General features: G+C 29.2%; 2 protein-coding genes and 1 long non-coding RNA gene across 7 annotated transcripts in view; 1 reads left to right on the forward strand and 2 right to left on the reverse strand.

Annotated features, from left to right (window-relative positions):
* Positions 1-22,182, reverse strand: part of LOC122532001 (glucose dehydrogenase [FAD, quinone]-like) — a 48,516-nt gene that overhangs the window by 6,070 nt on the left and 20,264 nt on the right. Inside the window, exon 1 of one of the 4 annotated variants that reach the window (XM_043660404.1) lies at positions 1,518-1,527. The exons of 1 other annotated variant lie outside the window; for it this stretch is intronic. The gene's annotated coding sequence lies outside the window, so the exon portion shown is untranslated. Of the gene's footprint in view, positions 1-582; positions 740-1,517; positions 1,528-22,182 lie in introns of those variants that run through there. 2 more of the 4 variants (XM_043660403.1, XM_043660402.1) reach the window with 2 other exon arrangements.
* LOC122532007 lies at positions 11,491-17,759 on the reverse strand. 2 transcript variants are annotated; one of them, XM_043660412.1, is made up of 4 exons: positions 17,576-17,759; positions 15,667-15,809; positions 13,890-14,022; positions 11,491-12,580 (listed from the first exon to the last, which is right to left on the reverse strand). In XM_043660412.1, exons 1-4 carry the CDS (start codon positions 17,720-17,722, stop codon positions 12,560-12,562), a joined length of 444 nt encoding a protein of 147 aa, XP_043516347.1. In that variant the 5' UTR covers positions 17,723-17,759; the 3' UTR covers positions 11,491-12,559. The 2 variants fall into 2 exon arrangements, with proteins under 2 accessions (XP_043516347.1, XP_043516346.1); XM_043660411.1 differs by lacking the exon at positions 11,491-12,580 and adding an exon at positions 13,634-13,829.
* Positions 17,950-18,532, forward strand: LOC122532010. The gene is made up of 2 exons (XR_006307432.1): positions 17,950-18,044; positions 18,354-18,532. It is a non-coding gene; the product is annotated as an uncharacterized LOC122532010 (long non-coding RNA).

Below are 22,182 nucleotides of genomic sequence, written 5' to 3' on the forward strand. Positions count from 1 at the left end.
ATGTCACATTTCCAGTACAGCCTCTGGTCACTTGCAATTTTCAGGTTTCTTATGTTCCTAATAAAATTAATTAATTATAATATAAGAAAATGTATATATTAATAATTAATTTTTATATTAAAAATTACTTAAATAATAGTAATATAATGATATTTATTTCCACGACGTACGACACATGCGAGAGATTTGTACTAACATATTATTTATCCAGTGTAAATATCATATAATAATAATAAATAATTAAATAGGTGAAATTGTGCGAGAAATAAATTGTTTTCCAACAATTTTTGCACTTATTATAGATATTGAAATTTTTCCTTTGCATTTAGTCAATCAGGTTTAGTTTTCAAAATATTTGTAAAAATCTGCCGGTACCAAAAATTGTATTTGTATTGAAAACACTCATTATGTAATTGTGATATGTTTGTAACTGGCACATTGGCCGTTATTTTTATCGTATCTTACGAATCTAAACATATAACTTTAACTAAACATAACTGCTACGAAAATCACAGCTGTATTTGTGTGTATGTTTCAGAATGGAAAATAAAATCTTTTAAAGGATTTCTTCGAATAATTTACCGCGGATTGAAGATATAAGAAGAACATAAATTGAATATATTGATGACGTTTGTTGTTAATTGATTTATAGCACTAGTTTGATGTAATTTCGCACATGCAGTTATACACGCTGTTTTAGCCAAGCTTGTAAATTCTTGCACGTAAACTCTAAATATGACTATTGGTTGTATAAATATGGCATGGCAGAAAAAATATTATTGAAGGCTGGCTCAGAAATTACTCAAGATTACGCGGACCACATGTAATAAGCTTGATAAGATAAGAATTCAGATTGAGTTAATTTATTATACCCGGCTAATACATGATGGCAGATAATTAACTTTGAAACTTATATAGCTATAATTGTAGGCTTCTTCGGTGTAGTTTTTTGCGAATATCTCGGAAAATGAAATCAATCACCGGTGTGTGCAAAGGGAGAAGTTGTTCAAAATGTCGATATCTGTAACATACCAATAATTTTAGCAAGAGAGGTTGTTGACATTTAAAAATTCCTGATATATTCCAAGTATAACGAAGTTATTATTTAACAACGAAATTTATACAATTCTCGAAAATTTAAGAAAAATTTAGAAATCAGTGTTCCTGTATAATAATAAAAAATATACATATATTAAAAGTATTTAATTTAATATGAAATATTTTCAGCACAAATTCATATAAAGGAAAAATATAAAGCGGATACGAAGTATTTTCGGAGCTTCTAGGACCTGCGAAATCCCTAGAAGAAATAGTATCTGATGACTATAAATAACACTGGGAAGTTAATTCAATTCTATGCAAACTATCGAACGATTCGGTTGAACTGCAGCGCTTTTGAATAAACGTCGAATTGTACAAGTGTATAATTGTATAAATTATATAATTTTATATTTTATATATATATATATATATATATATTCTTAATAGTATTGCAAGTAAAATACTTTTTACGTTACATACATGTATATACACATTAGTATTTATGAATAGAAGATATTCGGTATCTTGATACACATGTATTTGATTGATGGTAATTTTTCGAAATTCATATTATGAATATCAAATAGAAGTTAGATAAGGCGATCAGCAGCCATTAGCAATACAGACGTTGCAAAATTGGATGCACAATTTCTTGGAGACACAGCTTACTATAGCGATAGCAATTGGAGACGATAATGTAACTGTTAAAATTTCAGATTACATAGCTCTGAGATAACCATAATTTTTTTGAGTATCATCTTCATCAAACCACTGAAAACTTATATTCCATACATTTTTATGTAAATGAAAAATTTTCATTTTCTCGACAGAAGAAAAAAGTTCTAATTAAAGAGGAAAGCTCCAGCTCTAAGGTATTTGTATGAGACGATTGTTTGACATAATTTGATTTCGACTTTCACTGGTATTTCGTCTATGTTATAATTACCCGTGTTCTTCACAAATGTGTTTGCATTTACGATGAATCTAGATTCTAGGATTGTGGTAGATGGGCATTTTTGCTATTTCATGGAGTTCTACTATTGACTTGTAATATAGTTTATTTAAAAATATTCTCAGAAAAGTATTCAGGATTTTTTGGACTTTGTTTATATGTGACTTGGCTGCAGCAGCTCAGACTTGATGTCCGTAAGTGATTATGGGTCTTATATATGTCTTGTATAATGCAAGTTTTATATTTATTTTTAATTTGTTGTTATTCATTATAAGTGTGTATAATCTTAGTACGAGGTAGGTTTCTGCCCTTTCTGTGATTGCCTGCGCCTATGTCATTTTATTGCCTAGATTTATTCCTAGATATTTTGCTGTGGTTTCACTATGATACGTTGTGTTCATTTATTGTGACTTCTTCCGGATTGATTTTCAGTTTCCATTTTTGCATGTGCTTATTTATTTCGTCTAGGTATTTTTGTAGATATTCAGTGGCTTTGTCAGATTACCATAATGATGCGTATATCGTGGTATCGTCCACGTACATGTGTATTTTTTGATTTTGATGTGTTAATTATGTATATTGTGAATAGTATTGGCTCTAGTATAGAGCCCTGCGGGACACCAGTTTTTATTGCCTTGGTGGTGAAATTTGTTTCATTTACTGTTGCTATGAATTCCCTGTCTGTTACATAGTTTCTGATTAGTTTTATTATAATGGCTAATATTTGACTTGGTACATTTGGCTATTGATTCATCGTGCCATACCGAATCAAATGCTTTTTACTGGAGAAAGTTAATTCTGGTTTTGTATTACGCATTGCGGTAAGATTTTCGTATTTTTTGACTAAAGTTGATTTCGTTATTTGTCAGTTGTGGTTTGTGGGTAATAGTTTATTTTTTATTTATTTAATTTATTTTTTATTTATTCTATTTATTTTTTATTTATTCTATTTATTTTTCATTTATTCTATTTATTTTTTATTCATTCTATTTATTTTTTATTTATTCTATTTATTTTATTTATTTTGAGTCTACGAAGGTTTTTTGCTAAGACGTTTCAGTCGATCTGTGCTGATGGATTCTGACATATTCTTGTACTGTTTCGAGTTATGAACGAAAAAGATGATTTAACGATAACTTTTTCTTGTGGTATTAACTTTAGCGTGTCCTGTTTTGGCTTTTCTCTTTGCCGTCTTCATGAGGCCTTATTTGCGGGTGCGCAGTTCAGGTTCGCTGCTTCGGCGTTGTTGTTTGTAACAATTTCTGAAGATGTGTTTCCTTCCCTGCGCGTGCAGGCTTTCTTTGGTTCGTTGGTAAGCACATACATTTTTTTGATCACTATGAATGAGAAGGCTAAGTGCCTGCTCTATCTACTGAGTAGTACAGTCGAAGTATCTTACTCGAAGCTCCGTTTGCGAATTGACTACCGTCTTTACTTCCAAGTGTCATTTATAGTCTTCAGCACCCTTATTCCTTTTCAGGATTTCGCAGTTCCTAGAAGGTCCGAGGATAATTTATATCTGTTTTATCGTTTTCCTTCAATGTAAATTTTATGTACGACCGATTTTTTTCACAAGCAGAATTTACTTTTAGATCCTAATAGCGGACAACAAATGATACATTTTTGCAAATGAGACATCGAGCAACGCTCATTAGCTTGCGACGTATGAAGTATATGAAAAAGAAATAGTGGAATCAACTTTTCTATTTTTTAATATATTTCGTATACATTATATGTCTTTCTATGAACAGAAACAAATGAAGTACCAATTGCAGATAAAGATTCCCTATGTATCTTCTCATAAGAGCAAATATCTTCCTTCTTCATGAAGATATTTTCAGTTAAAATGAATGAATAAAATTCAGTGCAGTTACTAGATCATACATTCCTACATAGCTGATTCCTGAAGATTCATTAAAGAATCCTTCCAACTGATAAGTCGCTTTAATTACATTAATTCCATATTTCTCTAATTCTTCTCTTGGTCTAATTCCAGAGAGCATACGAATTTTTGGTGAATTAATGATTTAATCCGAGAGAATCACTTCTTTTTTTTTTTAGCGAAAGCTGTATTTAATTTAGTTCGCTTGTTTTTCGAAGCATATTCGACGCCTATTACATGCTCTGTTTCGAACTCTACGATCAATTTCATGACGTATGCTTCAGTTTTTATGGTTAGACTCTTGCATTTGTCTCTGATGGTACGAAGGAAAACGCTATTTGTGCTTTGATGTGCTCTAGCAGAAATCGTTTCATCACATTAAACTAATACTTTGCGTTAATATCTACGAGATTGGTACCAAGTTAGTGTATAGGAATCGTTGCACCGATAGGTGACCACTTTGGCTGTAGTATGGATTCTCTTTCACTATCTGAAAAAATTGAAAGTTTCACCTGGGTGGCTCTTGGCAGTTAGTGTTACAGATTTTAAATTTGGTGACATAAAATTAAATTTAGTACCTCTGGATCCCTTATTTTCTGATTTCAGAAAGTATGGTAGAATAGCTCCAGCTATGATTTCCTTCTTTTCTTCATTCGTATCTTAGGTCACCACGAGCGTACAATGAAATTTTTAACCACCCATCCAAGTATAATAATAAATTTTTAAAAACTAAGATACCAACTTTAACTAAAACTATTTCTATCTTAACAAGTATCCTTATGATTATTTATCCTACAAATCAATATAAAAATAGAAATGAAGAAATTTCTTCGTGCAGAAACTAAACTTTAACTATTTTAAATTAAGCGGTGTAGTTAAAGATGCATTAGCGAATTGACATATTACATAACAAACAGAATAGCGTTCGAGATGAATATAAGACATTGTTCCTGCTCAGAAGGGAATCATCCAGAAGAGAAGTTGCAACAATTCTAATGACTACCAATCTTAATTTAATGACTACCAATTTCGAATCACAAAAGATAACCTTCCAGAATGCGAATTCTACGGCGCATCTCTATTTATTGAACACGTTATTAACAATAGTAAATCATTAGCATTAGTTAAATTAGCTAAAAATCGGTACACTATCGCCAACAACAATATTTGAAAGCCAAAGCCATGTGATATTAGAAACATTCAGAATCCTATTTTACAGAATAAATAGTTCATTAAAGATATTGGATTCTCGAACTATATATTTAAACGTATAGTGGTAAAAGATTAGTGGTAAATTACGAACAGAGTACAAACAGAAGATTGGAATAGGAACGTTTGGAAATGAAATTGCACAGAATTGAAATCACTTGGAAAGTCTTCAGTTATGGCCAATTACTTTGACTAAAAGTGTTATAATTACAAAATTACAGAATCTCGTTTACTAATGCTTACCAAAGGAATTAACGCGATCAGGTAAAAGACGTGATATTAGACGCACGAAGTATTTATGAATGTGAGTAGTATATCGAACAGTTGACGTGAAATGTAAACATTTACTATTTCGAGTAACGCGCCAGACTGCGACACTGTTTATGACGGCAGAATCAGACACGAAATCTGTGTGATTCATTAGATAATACAGAATCTCGTATTCAATTGTTAGATACCTCTAAGAGTATCGGAATGACTGTAGCCACAATGAAGTCAAAATGAAGTGTCTTATACAATTGTGTAATATATTTACGAATTTAAATACATAGATGACTTCCACGAAAAAACACTGTTGCATATAACGATTCTATGCGACATTCATACGTTACAGAATAGAAAGTTACATCTTCTAAAGTATTTGCTCGATAAATAACTATTTCACACAGTAATTGCAAGCCGCTTCACCACGACCGAATTCAAGACAGTAACATAAATTCGATACATTAGTGACATTCATTGTTAGATAACTTATAACGCAGACATTTCTTATAACCTCGAGTATGTTGTTGTTCACGCCGTTTTAGCTAAGCTCGCGAATTTTCGAGCAAGAAGTGTTGTGAAGGAATCGTCAGATAATTCGACACGTGCTACGACTTGAAAATTATTGAAGGCTACGCGGACCGCTTTGTACACAAGCTACAGATAAGAATTCGGTTCGAGCTTGTTTATTATATACCTATGACATTAATCAATATTAAAATATATGTACGTATAATGGGCTTATTCATTATAGTTTTTTGTGAATATTTTGGCAATTGAGATCGCCGATTGTATGCAAAGAAAAAAGTTGTTAAAATTTGCCGATATTTTCCAATTTTAATAAGAAAGACTATCAATGTTTGAAAATTCGTGATGTTTTTCAAGTTTCTTTACGTGAGACAATGAATCGATATCAATTCAAATGTTATTACTGAAAGGTGAATATTTACTTCTCGAAAATTTAAAAATAGTTTAAGAATCCACAGAATTCTTGTAATAATCAAAATATACATGTATACATCATAAAATAATCAAAAACATACATGTAGAATATTAGAAGTAAAGTACCTTTTAGGTTTTCTTTTATAAAGTAGAAATGCACAAGGATTATTTGTTTGATTATTATTAAACTGTACGTTTAAGATGCGCTTACAAAAACAAAAATTCAAAGAAGTCAGAGGAACATATGTGTATATTCGTGCAGCCTTCAAGTTGTCTCGATACAAGGACTACAATGACCATTCAGTTGGTGAGCAAGATTCCGAGAGAGACTCAACAGGAATAAATAGACAGTTCAACGAAATGGAAATAGACAAAGAATTTTGGGAGGAATTTATAAATCCATTACGTGCTAAGTTTGATAATATTAATGTTTGCCATCTATTGCTTCACAGCAATATCAAAATTCCATCGCTGTTTAAATTCTCTACTGCATCAACTACTCTTCATTCTTCTTCATTTCTAAGAAACTAAAAAAGTAATTCAATACTCAAAACAAGAAAAAATGAACTGGACACTTTTTGTTAATATGTATGTAAACCTTCTGTTTTAGAAAATACAAGATATTACAGAAAATACGGAAATATAGAATCAGAAAATATAAAATCAGTTTTAGAAAATTCAATACAGATAGTAATGTACAAAGAAGGAAAAGAAAAAATACTGATATAAATTTGATAATTTCTATATAATCACAAAGTTCATTTGTCCTTAGCTCTTTTAATTAACGCGGAATTGGGAAACTTATTTCTGGATCAATCATCTTTTTATCCATTTCTTTTTCTATGTCTACATCTTTTGTCTATCTCTTATATTTTGTACGTAATAATAAACCTACTGTTATTAACAATAATATTGGAACTGGAGGACAATCCGACATTTTAAAACAAGAAAAACTGAGGAATCGATAGTATGGAGGCAAACTTATTCTGATGCAAGTTTCGTGAAGCCTAGAAGCATGCATCGTCGCATGTTTCAACGTGGAGGCCTTTAGGGCTTCCTGCTGGCATGAAAAAGTGAGCCATTGCCCTTGACTAAATAGGTTTAAAAATAAGATAATAAATTTCTTCATGCGAACATAAAGTCTGAATCGTCTCTCTTCAAGAAAATTTTTACATGAATTTATATAACGTAATTCCGTATCGCGATGTGCCAACAATTCTACGAATAACAATGACACGATATTGTAATGACTGATTGAAAATAACTAAACCGTCAGTAACTTATAGATTTCGCAAGTAAACTACATGTTATGTTTATATTTGTTAGTACAATTGTAAAGTTTGCTTGCGATAGAAACAATTGAAAGGTGTAAGTATTGTTCTTCACAGGTAAAAATTGTAACGATTGATAATAGAAAAGGTGAATTCTTTTGTAAGTAATGTATCAGTATACAAGAAAACCAGATAAATAATTGTTATGTTAATTTCCTATAAATGAAATATGCTTACCACGAAAAATGTTGAACTAATTGTAAGAAGTATCAAACATACAATTGTTACATGCGCTGGTTTGTACGATGTCAATCCAATCATGAAGAAACAAAATTTCAGCAATCTATAATGCTTATAGCCAATTTCATTCTCTTCGACAATTGAAACACGGTCGACTGTGGTCGAAGCTTTACACATTTCGCAGAAAAATATAGAGGAGAAAAATGTTGACACCGTCGTGAGGTATAACTTGTAAATTACGTATGAGAGGAGAAAATGATTATCGATCAGTGTAGGATGAATAGGAGTAAATGTTTTTCTGAGAAGAAACGTTACTTTTATTCTTTCACCACGTGCAGTTTTTCACACACATTATGTCTCATTTTGAGAAAAAATTATTTCTATAACATAGAGGAAAATATTAATCAAACTCAAATGTTCTCGCTTATTTCTAAGCTTTATGGTAACGTATGTGCAACTTGAAAATTATGGCAGAGAAAGGATTAGTTCATTACACTTATTCAGTAAGTCAGGTTTTATACTGCCTTAAAATTATTATTGTATCATGGATTAGTGATACATCAGAAGTGTACCTTTTTCAGTTCTGTGAAGGAGTGTGCTAGACAAACAGGCAAATTGCCTGTTCTAAAACATTTTTACAAATATTTTCTGCAGTGTGTGTTAATTTTTTCACAACTTTTGAATATGACAAAATATTTTTATCGTTTTTTCAGATTGAAATGTAGAAGTTTATTTTCAGTCAAGATCAGGTTACAATAAAGGAAAATTCATTCTCAAAGAAGATCAGAATACGAATTTGAACATAGAACTGGAAACACCATTGAAATTTTGTGAATCAATATTGTTACAGGAAATGTTCAGACCTTTTTTAAGATTGTTTTTTAAGATACATAAGTAGATATATTGATATATCTTCGTATAACCATTTCGAATTTTATAATATGGATAACAATATTACCATGATTTTTTAGTACACTATCTTTGTCGAATGTGGCTGTGTTCATCAATCAGTATTTAAAAATTTCTTTTATTTGAACTTTAGATTAATAATAATATCTTTTCAAAACTTGTGAGTGTTTTTTCTACAAAATAAATGAACATTTCTGGATCGTTGTGAATATTTCTTCAATTTAACAATTACAATAACAGCATAACAACAATATGAACAATCGTTTTGTGACAAATTGGAGAAACAAACGGTGACTTATTATTTTTTCTATAAATAAAATTTGAGCTAGCATTCTATGAAAATATATGGATTACAAATTTTTATTTAAATATGTACATGCTTTTAAAGTATATCGAAAAGAAAATTATGGTAAAAAATTGTTTTATTTAATAAATTTAATAATAGCACTGCACTTGGCATATTTTGTAATACTCTTCATGTTATGGGCATCCTGTGCAATTTTACACTTTAAAATTTCATTTAAAATAGCAGTCTACAGTCTAGTCGTAATATAGATATCTAAAACAGAATTATTATGACCTACGACAGCTCTCATCGCAGTTTTATCCTATTTGACGTCTACTATAACATCTATTATATGACTTTAATCTGTCCTATAGGATCCACATAGTTGTTTATTCACTACTATGTTTTCAGAATGAAAGGAAGAAATGTGCAGAAATTACTAGTTTCTACATGATGAAATTGTGTTAATCATTTCACCTTGGGCAAGAAAATTGCAGGCAAGTTGTATACATTCGTGATACAGCTTTTCTCGTCTATAGTAATGTGTCTTTAGAACTCATTGAGAAAATACCGATGGTTTGTTATGGAAATTTAATATCAATCTTCTACTCATGCCTGTCTGTTTTACGCGCTACCGTTCCTATTGCTGTACTTTACATAAGAGTAGTTTTAGTTTCAACAAGTTGTTCATCAATTCTCGCAAAAGACACGTTATAGGTAGTTATCTATCCACAATGAAGAATATACAAGTACATAATTCTAATATATAAACTGCTTCGAATAACGGAAACCAATGTTAATCTAGATAAAGATTAGAATAAATTCCGTTTTTTTCCTATTTTTGTCAATGCTAAGGCAATATTACTTTTCTCTGGAATACAAGTAAGATAATATAGTACGCTAAAATAATAAGTGTAAACAATAGAATTAAGTCGAGATCAATATACGCGAAATAGAAAGCATAACAAACTATTGTTTTGATACTAAGCCATATAGATGTCTAGTGTAGACCATTAAGAAGCGAATCAAATAAATTATAATTTCGCGTTTATTGAAGATAATTGTACCTCAATGTAAATTTAGACAATACTCAATAAGTTAATTTATAAACAAAGCACTGGTTCTCGTCCGATCACTGAAGTTAAGAAGCGCTAGGCACGGATAATATTTAAATGGGTGCTGCTTGGGAACTCCGTGTATTGTTCTTATTCTTTTTTAATTTTTGTTTAAATACTTTCTAATAAGCTAATATTTATTCTAGTGTACTATGTAGGCTATAGTTTCAAATGACTCCCGTTAGTCATATTGGAGTATTAAAACAAGTATTAAAACAGTAGTTCTAATATCTAGAATATCTGAAACATCCAAAGTTAAACAAAACTGCATCGTAAGCTTATACATACATATGTAGTGATTTGATCTAATATAATAGCAACGTTATCGTTATCTGACTTTTGTGTCGTTTTCTTTCTTTTATTGTCTTTCATATTTTAGATTTCATAAAATTATCTTTCGTTTTTGAACGGTTTCCGAAATTAAAATGTTATACAATATTTAGAATCTTTTTGAACCTTTCCTAACGATCTCCAAATTTCATATTAATTAGCAAAGAGATCATTCGAAACAATATACAAAAATATTTTCATGCGTATAATATTTGTGATTCATAATGTGTTAGAGTATAATGAAGCACACACTAGCCTTAATTGATTAGACAAATTTAGTTTGTGTCAAGATACTCACAATTAATCGCATAAGCTCGAGGGCAGTTGATATAGTCTTGATCGTAACTGCGAATCGGACTTGAGCGATTGTTATATAAACCGAGCCGCATTCTTATCCGACGTTAGACACTGACTGAGTCAGTTTAAACCGACAATAGTGGGACAGTCTTCCTGGAAAAATTGAAGAACGAGTAAATAAAGACATATGTACATATAGGACATGGCATTAAGTAGTATAGACATGCAGGAGCAAATAAAGGTTTAGAGATTTTAGCAACTTTTTGACGCGTTATCGTGACTTGCATAAGTCTATTATATATCTTCAACTATCTTGTACAAATATGCACATTCGAGACGGCTTTTCTAACTCTATACAGGAAGAAATAAATTTGACTTTCTTCAATCATTTGTGATTGACGTAATATAAGTTTTAAAACACATTATCATGTTGTTAATATTAATATGTTGTTATTTATTCATTGCATTTGTTAGTTTTTCCACTGTGCTTTTAAACATAAGGACTGTGGTTTGTCATGTTAAGGATAGGATTACTTTTGGAAAACTGATGTTTTATTATTTATTAATCAAGAATTTGTTAATCTGACCGAGATAATATACCTCAATGAATAGGTATGTAAGTACATCTCTAAGGAATAGGATTTTTACTCAATATGTATTAATATTTTGTTCGAATTGAATATTTATTAATGCTTAAGCCATTTCAAAATGATTACATTATTTTGCGAATATTTATCTGAGTATATCTTCTTAATACAAGGCATATTTTACCCTTAACTTTCTTAAATTTTTGTTCATAATTTGTCTTTTTTAAAATAAAAATGTCTATGGGAACAGGAATACATTATCGTTTATAATTTAATATAGTCATAGTTGTGGCATGCCACTTCAGAGACGAGTCATCGGATCGGACCCATCGACCTATTCCTTTTGTAAGTAAAAAAGGAATATAATATACTGTATACTATACAAAGTAATGCCCGAAACATGCTCACCTCGAATAACTTCCAAGATTTTCGTTGTACAAAAAAATGTTTTGTACGAAAGTTATATTGTATGAAAGACAACATACTGTGATGTGTGTATTTTTTTTCTTTTTTAACAATTTATTTCGTCGTTATTTCCGCTATTTTGAAAAGAATCATATACTTTTTAATCCATCGAATCAATGGATGCAGCTGAATATCCTATATGAAAAGATATAGACTCACGTTGAAAAATTATTAGTTTGAGATATTTTAACTTCATTTTTAATTAAAATCGCTCGAAAGACGAAAACAGTATGAATACAAGAATACTGCTCTTCCTCGTCCTTCATATATTGATTTTACAGAACTAAAGTTAAAATAACTCCTAAAAAAAGAATTTTTCAACTACGTTGTTACTTCTTTTTATGGAAAATGTCAGAATGCATGAATGAGTGAAAAAATGCAATTTCATTTAAGAAAATAAAGTTAACTCATATGTCCAACATGCGTATAGCTACAAACAAACTAATTGTTAATAAACTGAAACAAATTTGGAAAGAAACATTTTTGAAAATAACAAATAGTTCTGGAAATAATTGCATTTATTGATTAAAGTGCCTTGCATTCCAAATGATGTCAGTGGAACAACTAATACAAAATTGACGGATTATTATTGAATAACTTGTAAGCTAGATTATTTTGATTAGTCTTTCAGTCCTTGAGATTTTTATTTTAAACTTTCCAATATATATTAGTGTAGCAGCATTATGAGTTCCTTATTGTAACATAAATATTTGCAGTTTGAATCTAATTGTATTTAAGTTTCGTTCAAAATACAATTTATCTTCTCTGGCACCTAAAAAAAACCATTACTTATCTGAAATTAGTATGCATGTATATAGATAGTAAAATTATTCTGGAATTAAAATTTATTACTTGATCAATATTTGAACCTCACAGAAAACACGATAAACTTATGGCTACTGATTTTTTAATTTCTGTACTACTCCAAGTCAAAGAAACAGTACATTTATGTCACTCAAATACCAAACACTTATTTGCAATATACAAAAATAGAATATCTTTAAAAGACAGATAATTAGAAAAGAAGTTTTGTACGAAGCCAAAAAAAAAAAAATAGATAACAGTAACTACCGCTACTAATGCTACTAATGTTTTTAAAGTGTCCAAATCGTTAACAAATAGATAGCAAGAATACCTACATATTTAAATTTAAAATTATATGTATAAAAAATAATTCGAATAATGTACGTGCAATTAATGGAGGACGTAGTTAATTAATATGACTTTCTATAATACAGTTAAAACATTTCTGTACAGTTAAAGAGACCGTAATTCAACTAAAAATAGATAAATTAATTATTTATGGTCTTTAGATTTCAACTCAATTGACTCAGTGTTTAGATGAGCGATTGTGAAGAATTATAAAATCGCCTTGGAATTCTATAAACAAATTACTAGAAAATTTAGAATTTCTGCAAACCAAAATAATAGTAAACAATATTTTTCCTATATAGTCTATTGCATTTGAAGGCAATATTTTAAGCTATGGAAATCGTCACGCATTGTCGAGCAATCGTCACACGTTTGAAATCGTGGACCAAACTTGATTCTAAAGTCATATCAATATCACAATATTGCTAAACAAAATGGATGTTGAAGAGATTATTATAATTATGAAATTACTTTCCAAGGAAAACGAAAAAGGAAAGCAAATTAAGGAAGGTTCCTTATTACAAGAACTTTGCAATAAGTAAATATATAAATATAAATATGTAGTATAAATATATAATTCTCTAAAATCTAATGGTTTTCGGTGATTTCGATTGATAATGCGTAAAGAGACGTACTTAATTTAAAGATAACCTTTAGTTATGCTTTTCACGTCAGGAATGAATTCCAGGTATACTTTTATTCCGGTGCATTATTTCTAACATATTCCAAATACGTGCAATGTTAATATAAAGTATCATCTTATAGTGGCAATAATAACGTATATCAACTGGTGTATCATTTCTGTATAGTCCGCTAACGTGCTATAATCGTTGTCATTATTTCTGAGTGGAGTGTAACAGCATAAAGTAGGACCAAGATAATTTGAATTGCTGCAAAAGTATTTCATTCTCATTTTATGTATTTTGGATTCTCACAGAAATATTTCTTACCGTGCTCAAAGTTTCCAACGTAGGTAGCCATATACCATAGAGATTTAATACTGCTGAGTGATGGTTTCCTTGCATAATAAAAAGTAGCAATTTCTGTGTTGATAGTGATAAATTATACCATTCCAAAGTATATCTGTGAGAAAACCATATTGAGATTAATTGACAAAACAGAAATGAAATAAAACGTGATATTTAATATAATTTTACATTCTACGGTATATCTCAGAATTTTCTGTTTGTAAACGATGCTTCTTTATTTAAGAATTTACTTGTTGCATCAGCTTGTAAGTTGTTCCACGCAATTATCTTTCAAAATAATTTGTCACTATAAAAAGTTTTACCGATGGAACTTACTATTTCGAGGGAAACACATTTTAATGGTCAAGATATTTTTATCGGGGGATGTGCCATCAATTCGGTTTTTCTAGAGGTATGTGAAAATCCAAAAAATATACCCAAAAATGAAAATTCGATGATCAGAATTTCCGAACCTTTCGAAATTTCCAATAAAATCGGGTTTCCCCGATTCCTCGAGGATTCTAAAATTGCAAAAGATAGAGCATGAAGTAAAAGTAGTAATCAAATATGCGATATCCAAATGTAATATTTTGTTTCAAATTTTCGTTCAAAAAGATTTTCAAGCCGTTCAAAAAGTTTCCGACTAATCCAATTCTATTGGAAATCTCGACTTTTTTTTGGAAAATCCGATTATTTTGCGGTATCATTTTAATGGAATCTGAGCCAAATCTCAAAAAAACCCAGTTCGGCCTAATATTTTCGGGTTCTGTCACACTACTGATTCTTTGAAATAGAATATTTGCGATGTTGTTCATTCATTCGAAAGTTACGATTCTACTGGTGCTCTAATTCTACTTTTACGCACTGACCTAACTTTGGTACTGGACAGCCACTGAGACACATAAATGAAAGTATAAATCTAAAAACCCTTCCGTTCCTAAAGTCACCTTATGATTATGATGAAGAATATTTAAGAATATTTAATATTGTAAGAATATTAAAAATTTATTCAAATGAATGGTTGAAATCTATTTCTTCTCTTAAAACAATACATACTTCTCTTAAAAGATGTTAAAAAATTATAAGATGTTGATATTTCAAATTCAATATATATAAATTTAGTACATATTTAAAATATATTAATATATTCCAAATTTTTTTACACAAGGCAATAATCCGATTTTTAAATATTTCATCAATAATGTTATTATCATAAATCAAACTTTTAAAATATTCTCATAAATAAAAGTCCAAATTATGATTGAAACTCGGCATTTAACAGCTACTCTATTGAAGTTAATATTCGATGTAAACAAAAAATGTTTATTTTTCGAAAAGGAAGAGTTTTGAATATTTTGGTTACACTAATATCATTCAATTATTTCCTTAGTGACAGTAGAATTGATATCAAATAATTTAAAAAATTCTCTTATTCCTTAGAGTATATAACGGTGTTATTTATAGTATGCAAATAATGTATAATAAGAGTATAATTATATAATATATAAATTATATGTACAATTTATGTATATATTATATGTATATATATATATGATACATTATATTAATATATGTATAATAATAAATATACTTTTTCAAGATTTATATGAGACTTAAAGCAATGAATAGATAATAAGCAATCATACATAGAATGAATTTCATATAAAGAGTACAATAAAGGAACAATTAGCGATTAATTATCAGTTAAAGAAATTATCAAATAGCAATAATTATTTTTAAAATTATTTTGCGTACTTACGGAATATAAAAGAATTTCTGGCTTTCGTCGAATGTGCATTGTATTGAATATAATATTTTAATACTGAACATTATACTAGTTATAAAGATAACGAAGTTTACAATCATGACAAATCTGTATCCATGGGATATTGTCCTGGAAATCTAGACGGAATATACCATAAACGTAATAAAATATAGGGCTCGGAATGCGAATCTGACAATTTTTGAAATGAATTAGAGTTTTAAATTTTTATTTTTTAAGTAAATATGTCAATACAGATGTATTTATTATATGTCAATATATGTACTTATTATATATCAATACAGATGTACAATATTATTGAATTTTTTGTAGAAAGGTTTGACATATATTTCATTTTTCAGAAACTACTCCAACTAAAGTTCATAGAGTTATTATTATTTTATCATTTACATTTCATCAAGAATCCTTGAATTTTTATCTTTGAATTAAATCTCAAATAAATTATTGCTATAAATCTCGAATTTTATATTTTGTTTGATAATTAATAATCACAATAGACGGTTGGGTACCTTAATCTTTGTATTGTCAGTTGAAACAACTGACAAATTTCCATAAAAATCACCAGATTTCTGTCACATTATGTATGCAATGTTTTTAATACGGTAATGTTACATTAAATATGACCACTGCGTAATATATTGACAGTATTACAAAGGTTAATAGACAGGAGAATGAGAAATTGTGTTTCAGATACCTTATCCACCTTCGAGAAAAAATGAATTAATATAATAAAAGCATGTCTACACAATATAATGAACCTGGTTTCGCGTTAATGTGGAAAAACTAAAGAAAACATTTAAAATATTTAAGTTCAAAGACAACAAATATTCGCATAAATAAGCTTTGCATGAATATTGGTACATTAACACTTAACTGAGAAGATACTAACTTTATTATTGAGCTATAAATTTCCACTGTGTGTATTATCTGGTTATGTATAACGATACCTTTCTTAGAAATGGCCATTTTTATCGAATTTCCGTCCACGACATTTTTTATTTGGTAACTAATAAATGTGAAAAATATCATAATATCTAATTGCTATTTGTACAGAATCAAAACTATACTCACGTAGCAATTCTGTACAATCCATGTACATGCAAAATAGTCAATATGAAGAAATTGTCACGACAAAATAAAATTATTGTAAACAAAATAATTGTAACGTTCGCAGAAATAGTAATCCAATAATTTCGAAATTTGTCCACAAACATCGATGTAACAAACGGTAAATAACACAGATGAGAATTGTTCACAAATATAAAAATCTCGAAAATGCGAGGTTGAAGAGATGGTATCGCAACAATAGTGACATAACTGGTACAAAGTATAACTGCAATGTATCTTACGCGTAAAACATTATCGTTAAGCGTTTCCTGGTCGTCTTATGTGACGATTAATTTACTTCTTACTTAAATAAATAGTTGTATAACGATTTCCCATCGCGACATGTGTTTTAAGTATTTCAAATTCTTCTATGTCATGTAGGTGATTCCAATCACATTTTATATCCTTTAACCATTCCTCTATCTTGAAAAAGCCAAAAAAGAGGATACGTAATGATACGGTCTTATAATGAGTGATTAAAATTAACCGAAATACAGTTACTTACGTAGTTACGTAACTCATTACTTACGTTTATGAATTTCACAAGTAAAGAACCATAGATTATGTTTATATATGCTACCAGAATTATAAATATTACTTGCAATAAAGAGAATTGAGAGCTGCAAGTATTATTTTCGAAATAGAACTGTAACAACTGATAACAAAAATGTAAATAAGAGATGAATTTTTTTCTCAAATAATGCATTGATACGAGAGAACGAGTAATACGAGAAAACCGGTTAAATAATTATATTTCGTACGAATGGAATATCCTTACCACGAAAAATGTTGAACCGAGAAGAAGTATCAAACATACAATCGTAGTATGCGCTACGCTTAATTGTTTTGGTTTGTACGATGTCAATCCCATCACGAAGTAGCAGAATTTCAGAAGTCTATAATACTTGTAGCCAATGAAGTCCATTCTTTTCGACGGTCGGGAAGCGTCTGGTCACGGTCGTAGCTTTACATATTTCACAGAAAATAAAAGAAAGGGATAAAAATATTGACACCGTCGCGTGACACAACTTGTGAATTACACATGAGGGGGAAATGACTATCCGCCGATGCTCGTGAATAATGTATGTCTTTCCGAGAAGAAACGTTACTTTTATTCTTTCTCTTCCTGTTCCCCTACAATTTTCGCACAATTGCTCTAAGTTTGAAGAAAAAGTTGTCTCCGTGGCAATCAAAAAAGTGTCAATCAAACCCAGGTGTTTCCTCGCATTTCCAAGCTTTACGGCAACGTATGTGCAGCATGAAAATTACAGCTTACGAAAAAAAAAGTCAGTTCTTTACTGTCGTTTGAGAAGTGAAGTCGGAATTTCTCTTAGGGCTATTGCTCTGTTATGCATTTTATTTCTGTCGCGTTTTGTAAAGTATTAAGAACGTTCTCTTCGAGCTTTGCAATATTTGTGCTAGACATAATAGACATCGTAAAGACTTTCATAAATCTCGTGAAGTGTTACATTTTATGAAAATTTTTTACAAGAAGTGCTATTTTTTTTTTAACATACTGCTTTTTACTATGACAGAATATTTTTGTCCTGTTTCAGGTTACAATGACGGGGATTATTTCCAAACTAATCCAAAATAATGTTATCGTGGATACTCAATTTAGAATATCGTTGAAATATTGTACGATCAGTGTTATTGCTGGAATAAAGAAAAAATATAATGATATGTATTTAGCTATTTAAAGTTTGTATTGTATCTTTGCATTGTTTATATGTTTGAAAGTTGAATACGCCTGCTCTTTAATATTACATATATTGTGATATAATAGATCTTCAAATTTCTTGTATTCTTATTTTCTCTCATATTCTTACTGAGTTCATTGTTACTTTAAATAAAAAAAATCAATAAATTATATCCATGACATGTGTATAAAAGACACGGTACTTAATTGTAAAAAATATTTTCAAGTGTCATCAACAATGACATCACTGGCTGATTTTGATGAAATAACAGTATCGATGTATTTGAAACTATGCTTTGATAATGTATTGTGTTTGCTTGATAGTATTTTCGTCCGTATTTATTCGCAATTACATTATAGTTGATTATTACAAGTATGTGAAATAACATAATTCAATATACTTTTTCAAAGGATAATCATAGATAGAATAAGTGGACATTTTCCGAAGAAATAAATAGTGCGAAATCAATATTTCCGACTACGATGCAAATTTATTGAAAATTCAATACTGAACGAAATTTTTCGTTGCTTTTACGTACTGTGATAATTTATAGCATTTTCAAGAAGAAAAGTATCTTTATTTGTGGAAATATTTCACGATAAAATGAAAGATCCATTTTGAAAATAGAAGCTTCAAGTTTTAAAATTAGCCCAGATTTACTATTACAGGAATTTTTTTTTTTATAAAATTACAGAGTTCGTGTAGTTCAATATTCGATCATTAATGATTTTTATGATTTTCTGCTACTTCTGAGTTTAAGATTTTTGCATCTTTGTTTTAATCGTTTATTGTTAGAAGAACTTCTCATTTTCTGGGATTATTAGAGAATTTGAAGTTTGCTCCGTTATTGAATAAGAATGAACACATCATAGATCCGCGAAGTCTCGAGATTTCATGATATGTTGATCTTCAAAACAATTTTCGAAAAAGTTCAGCAATGATACCTTTAAATCAACCCATTCAACCCATTCAAAATTATTCCTTTATCCATCGACCAAATTCGGGAGTAAATCTCTACATAAACCAAATCTTCATCAGTTTCGATGATATTTATGTGTGTTAAAACATTTTCTTCGGGAGAAAAATGTTGTTAAAATTGTCGATTTCTAACGTAATTAGAACTTAACGAGATCGGTGAGAGAATGGTTACTCTGTGAATTTACCAATTCATCTAATCACTCACTTTCAAATGTCTCTGGACGTTTTTAGTTTTAATATTCAGTAAATATTTATGATAGTATATTATATTGTCATTAATGTATCAATGCCTTACAGGTTTTTTATTGTACAAGATATTATTTAATTTTTCGAATTTTAATATAAATATAATAGGTGTTCTGCTGAGATTTTAGAGCCCTGAAATGCAAAGGAATAATTGAGTAGCTTGAATCCAACATACACGAATGTTCAATAGTTATTTCTCATGCATTCTGAGACTTGGCGAAGAATTAAATGAACATGGAAGGATGCTGGATTTAAATTTGGCCGAATTGGGGAACGAATGAGTATTGAACGCACCATTGGAAATATTAGGTAAAGTATGTTACACACTTCTAGAAGTCAGAAACGACTAGTTAGAAAATTGAACACTGATATTTTTAATTGTTATAGCACATTTTTCAATTGGGGACAAGGATATTTTGAACATCAAACATTTAGTTATCTACAGTTTGTTTATTTTATTTTAACTTTCTGAACATACAGTGAATGTAGAAAGTATTCGTATACCAATCAATTTCTAACAGAACTTCGTGAAATGGTAGTTTATTAACAACTTTTTTATAAACAATGAGTTTGTACATATTTTCGGAAATCTTTAGAATAGATGCAAAGCAAAACAAAATTTTTAATTTACATAATTTGCGAAATCAACAAGAAAAAATAAAAAATCGGCAGAAATGTACAAGAAACAGGTATTCGTATAACTGCTACATTGTTAGAAATTTCAAAGAAAAAGCATAATTTAAATGAATTTGACAATAAAAAGAACTAATGTAAACAGTTAATTAATATTTTGTAAGGTTTCCTTTTGATATTATTATTGCTGCAATTCTCCTAGGCATTGAATTGACTAAACATTAATCATAGTTATGAAGCAGCGGTGAAATATGTTTACATTATAAATTCTTTTGTAAGCAGTTCGAAATAGAAACTGTACTAATACTTATTGCTTGTACATTTCTGCCGATTTTTTGTTTTTTCTTTTTGATTTCGTAAATTATGCAAACTAAAAATTTTTTTTTGCATTGCATCTATTCTAGAGATTTCCGTAAATATGTACAAACTCATTGTTTATAAAAACAATTGTTAATAAACTACCATTTCACGAAGTTTTGTTAGAAATTGAACGGTATACGAATACTTTCTACACTCACTGTACATTAGTGATTGTCTGTTATTGCAATATATTTGCATGAATTTAAAGATAGGTTTAGATTATTCTTTCTTGCAAGAAAATCTATACCATTTATCTGAAACAACTGAAATAAATATATATTTTGTAATAAATCGTGCTTGTTAAATATAGCATATATGAATAAATTAGATTATTTGTACAAAACAACATACTCCTGATTGGTGGCGTAATGAAAAGTAGTAAAAAGTAGTGATAATGGTAAATTGTACCATTCTGCAATATATCTGTGAAACCGTATTAAGATTAGTACACAAAAATGGAATAAAATGTCCTATTTGATATAATTTTAATACTTTCTACAGCATATTTCAGAACTTTCTATTGACAAACAATGTTTCTTTCTTTAGAACTTGTTTCTTAGTAATTTTTATATGAGCTTGCGGATATAGAGAATGTCTCATTTTAATCTTTCACAATAATCTCTCAAACCATTGGTTATCGTAAAAATCTTTTTAGAAAAGGACACTTTATGATGATTACATATTTTATCCACACGGACGTATCTTCGAGACTTAGTTTTTTTTTAATGGAATCACATATGCAATAATGTTTATTCAATCACGAGACACAATACTAGTCGTATTTTTATAAACTTCGTACCATTTCATATTTCATTTCTCACATGTAAAGAGTGTTAAGGAAATTTTTATATTTTTTATTTATTTATTTATCATTTTTTATTGCTACTAAAAAAGAAAAGAAGTCATATAAGACGAAACTATAAGTCTGGAAATTTTTTTCTTTCCGAAATTTGAATATTTTTTGATCATGATGAACCCTATAGGAATATATAATTTATTTAAAGAAATTACTAAAAATATATGCTTTTCGTCGACTATCCAAGACGTTCAAAAATTACTAGTGTATTCCAAATTTGGAATATGTAAGGCAACAATTTAATTTTGACTATTTTCAAACTATTAGCGTTATTGTCATAAGCTAAAGTTTTAAACAATAACAGAAGTCCAAATTGCTCGAGAGAGAAAAATTTTTGGTCCTATATTTATATGATTTTATTTCTTGGTTAATGACATTAGAATAAAGGTATGTCAAAATTCGACAATCTATTTTATGGACACGAAAAATTCTATCTCAATAAAATTTTATTCCTATAAAACTATCATTTGTAACATGTAATATATATTATTTATTGAAAAGATAATTATGTGATAATTATATATGATAAATGTAGTATATCTTCTAGGACGTATACATAAAGCAAGAAATAAGTAATAAACAATATATAAAATAAATCTTATATAACGAAAA

The sequence above is a fragment of the Frieseomelitta varia genome, unplaced genomic scaffold, assembly GCF_011392965.1.
Source record: "Frieseomelitta varia isolate USP_RPSP 00005682 unplaced genomic scaffold, Fvar_1.2 scaffold_43, whole genome shotgun sequence".
Classification (NCBI taxonomy): Eukaryota; Metazoa; Arthropoda; class Insecta; order Hymenoptera; family Apidae; genus Frieseomelitta; species Frieseomelitta varia.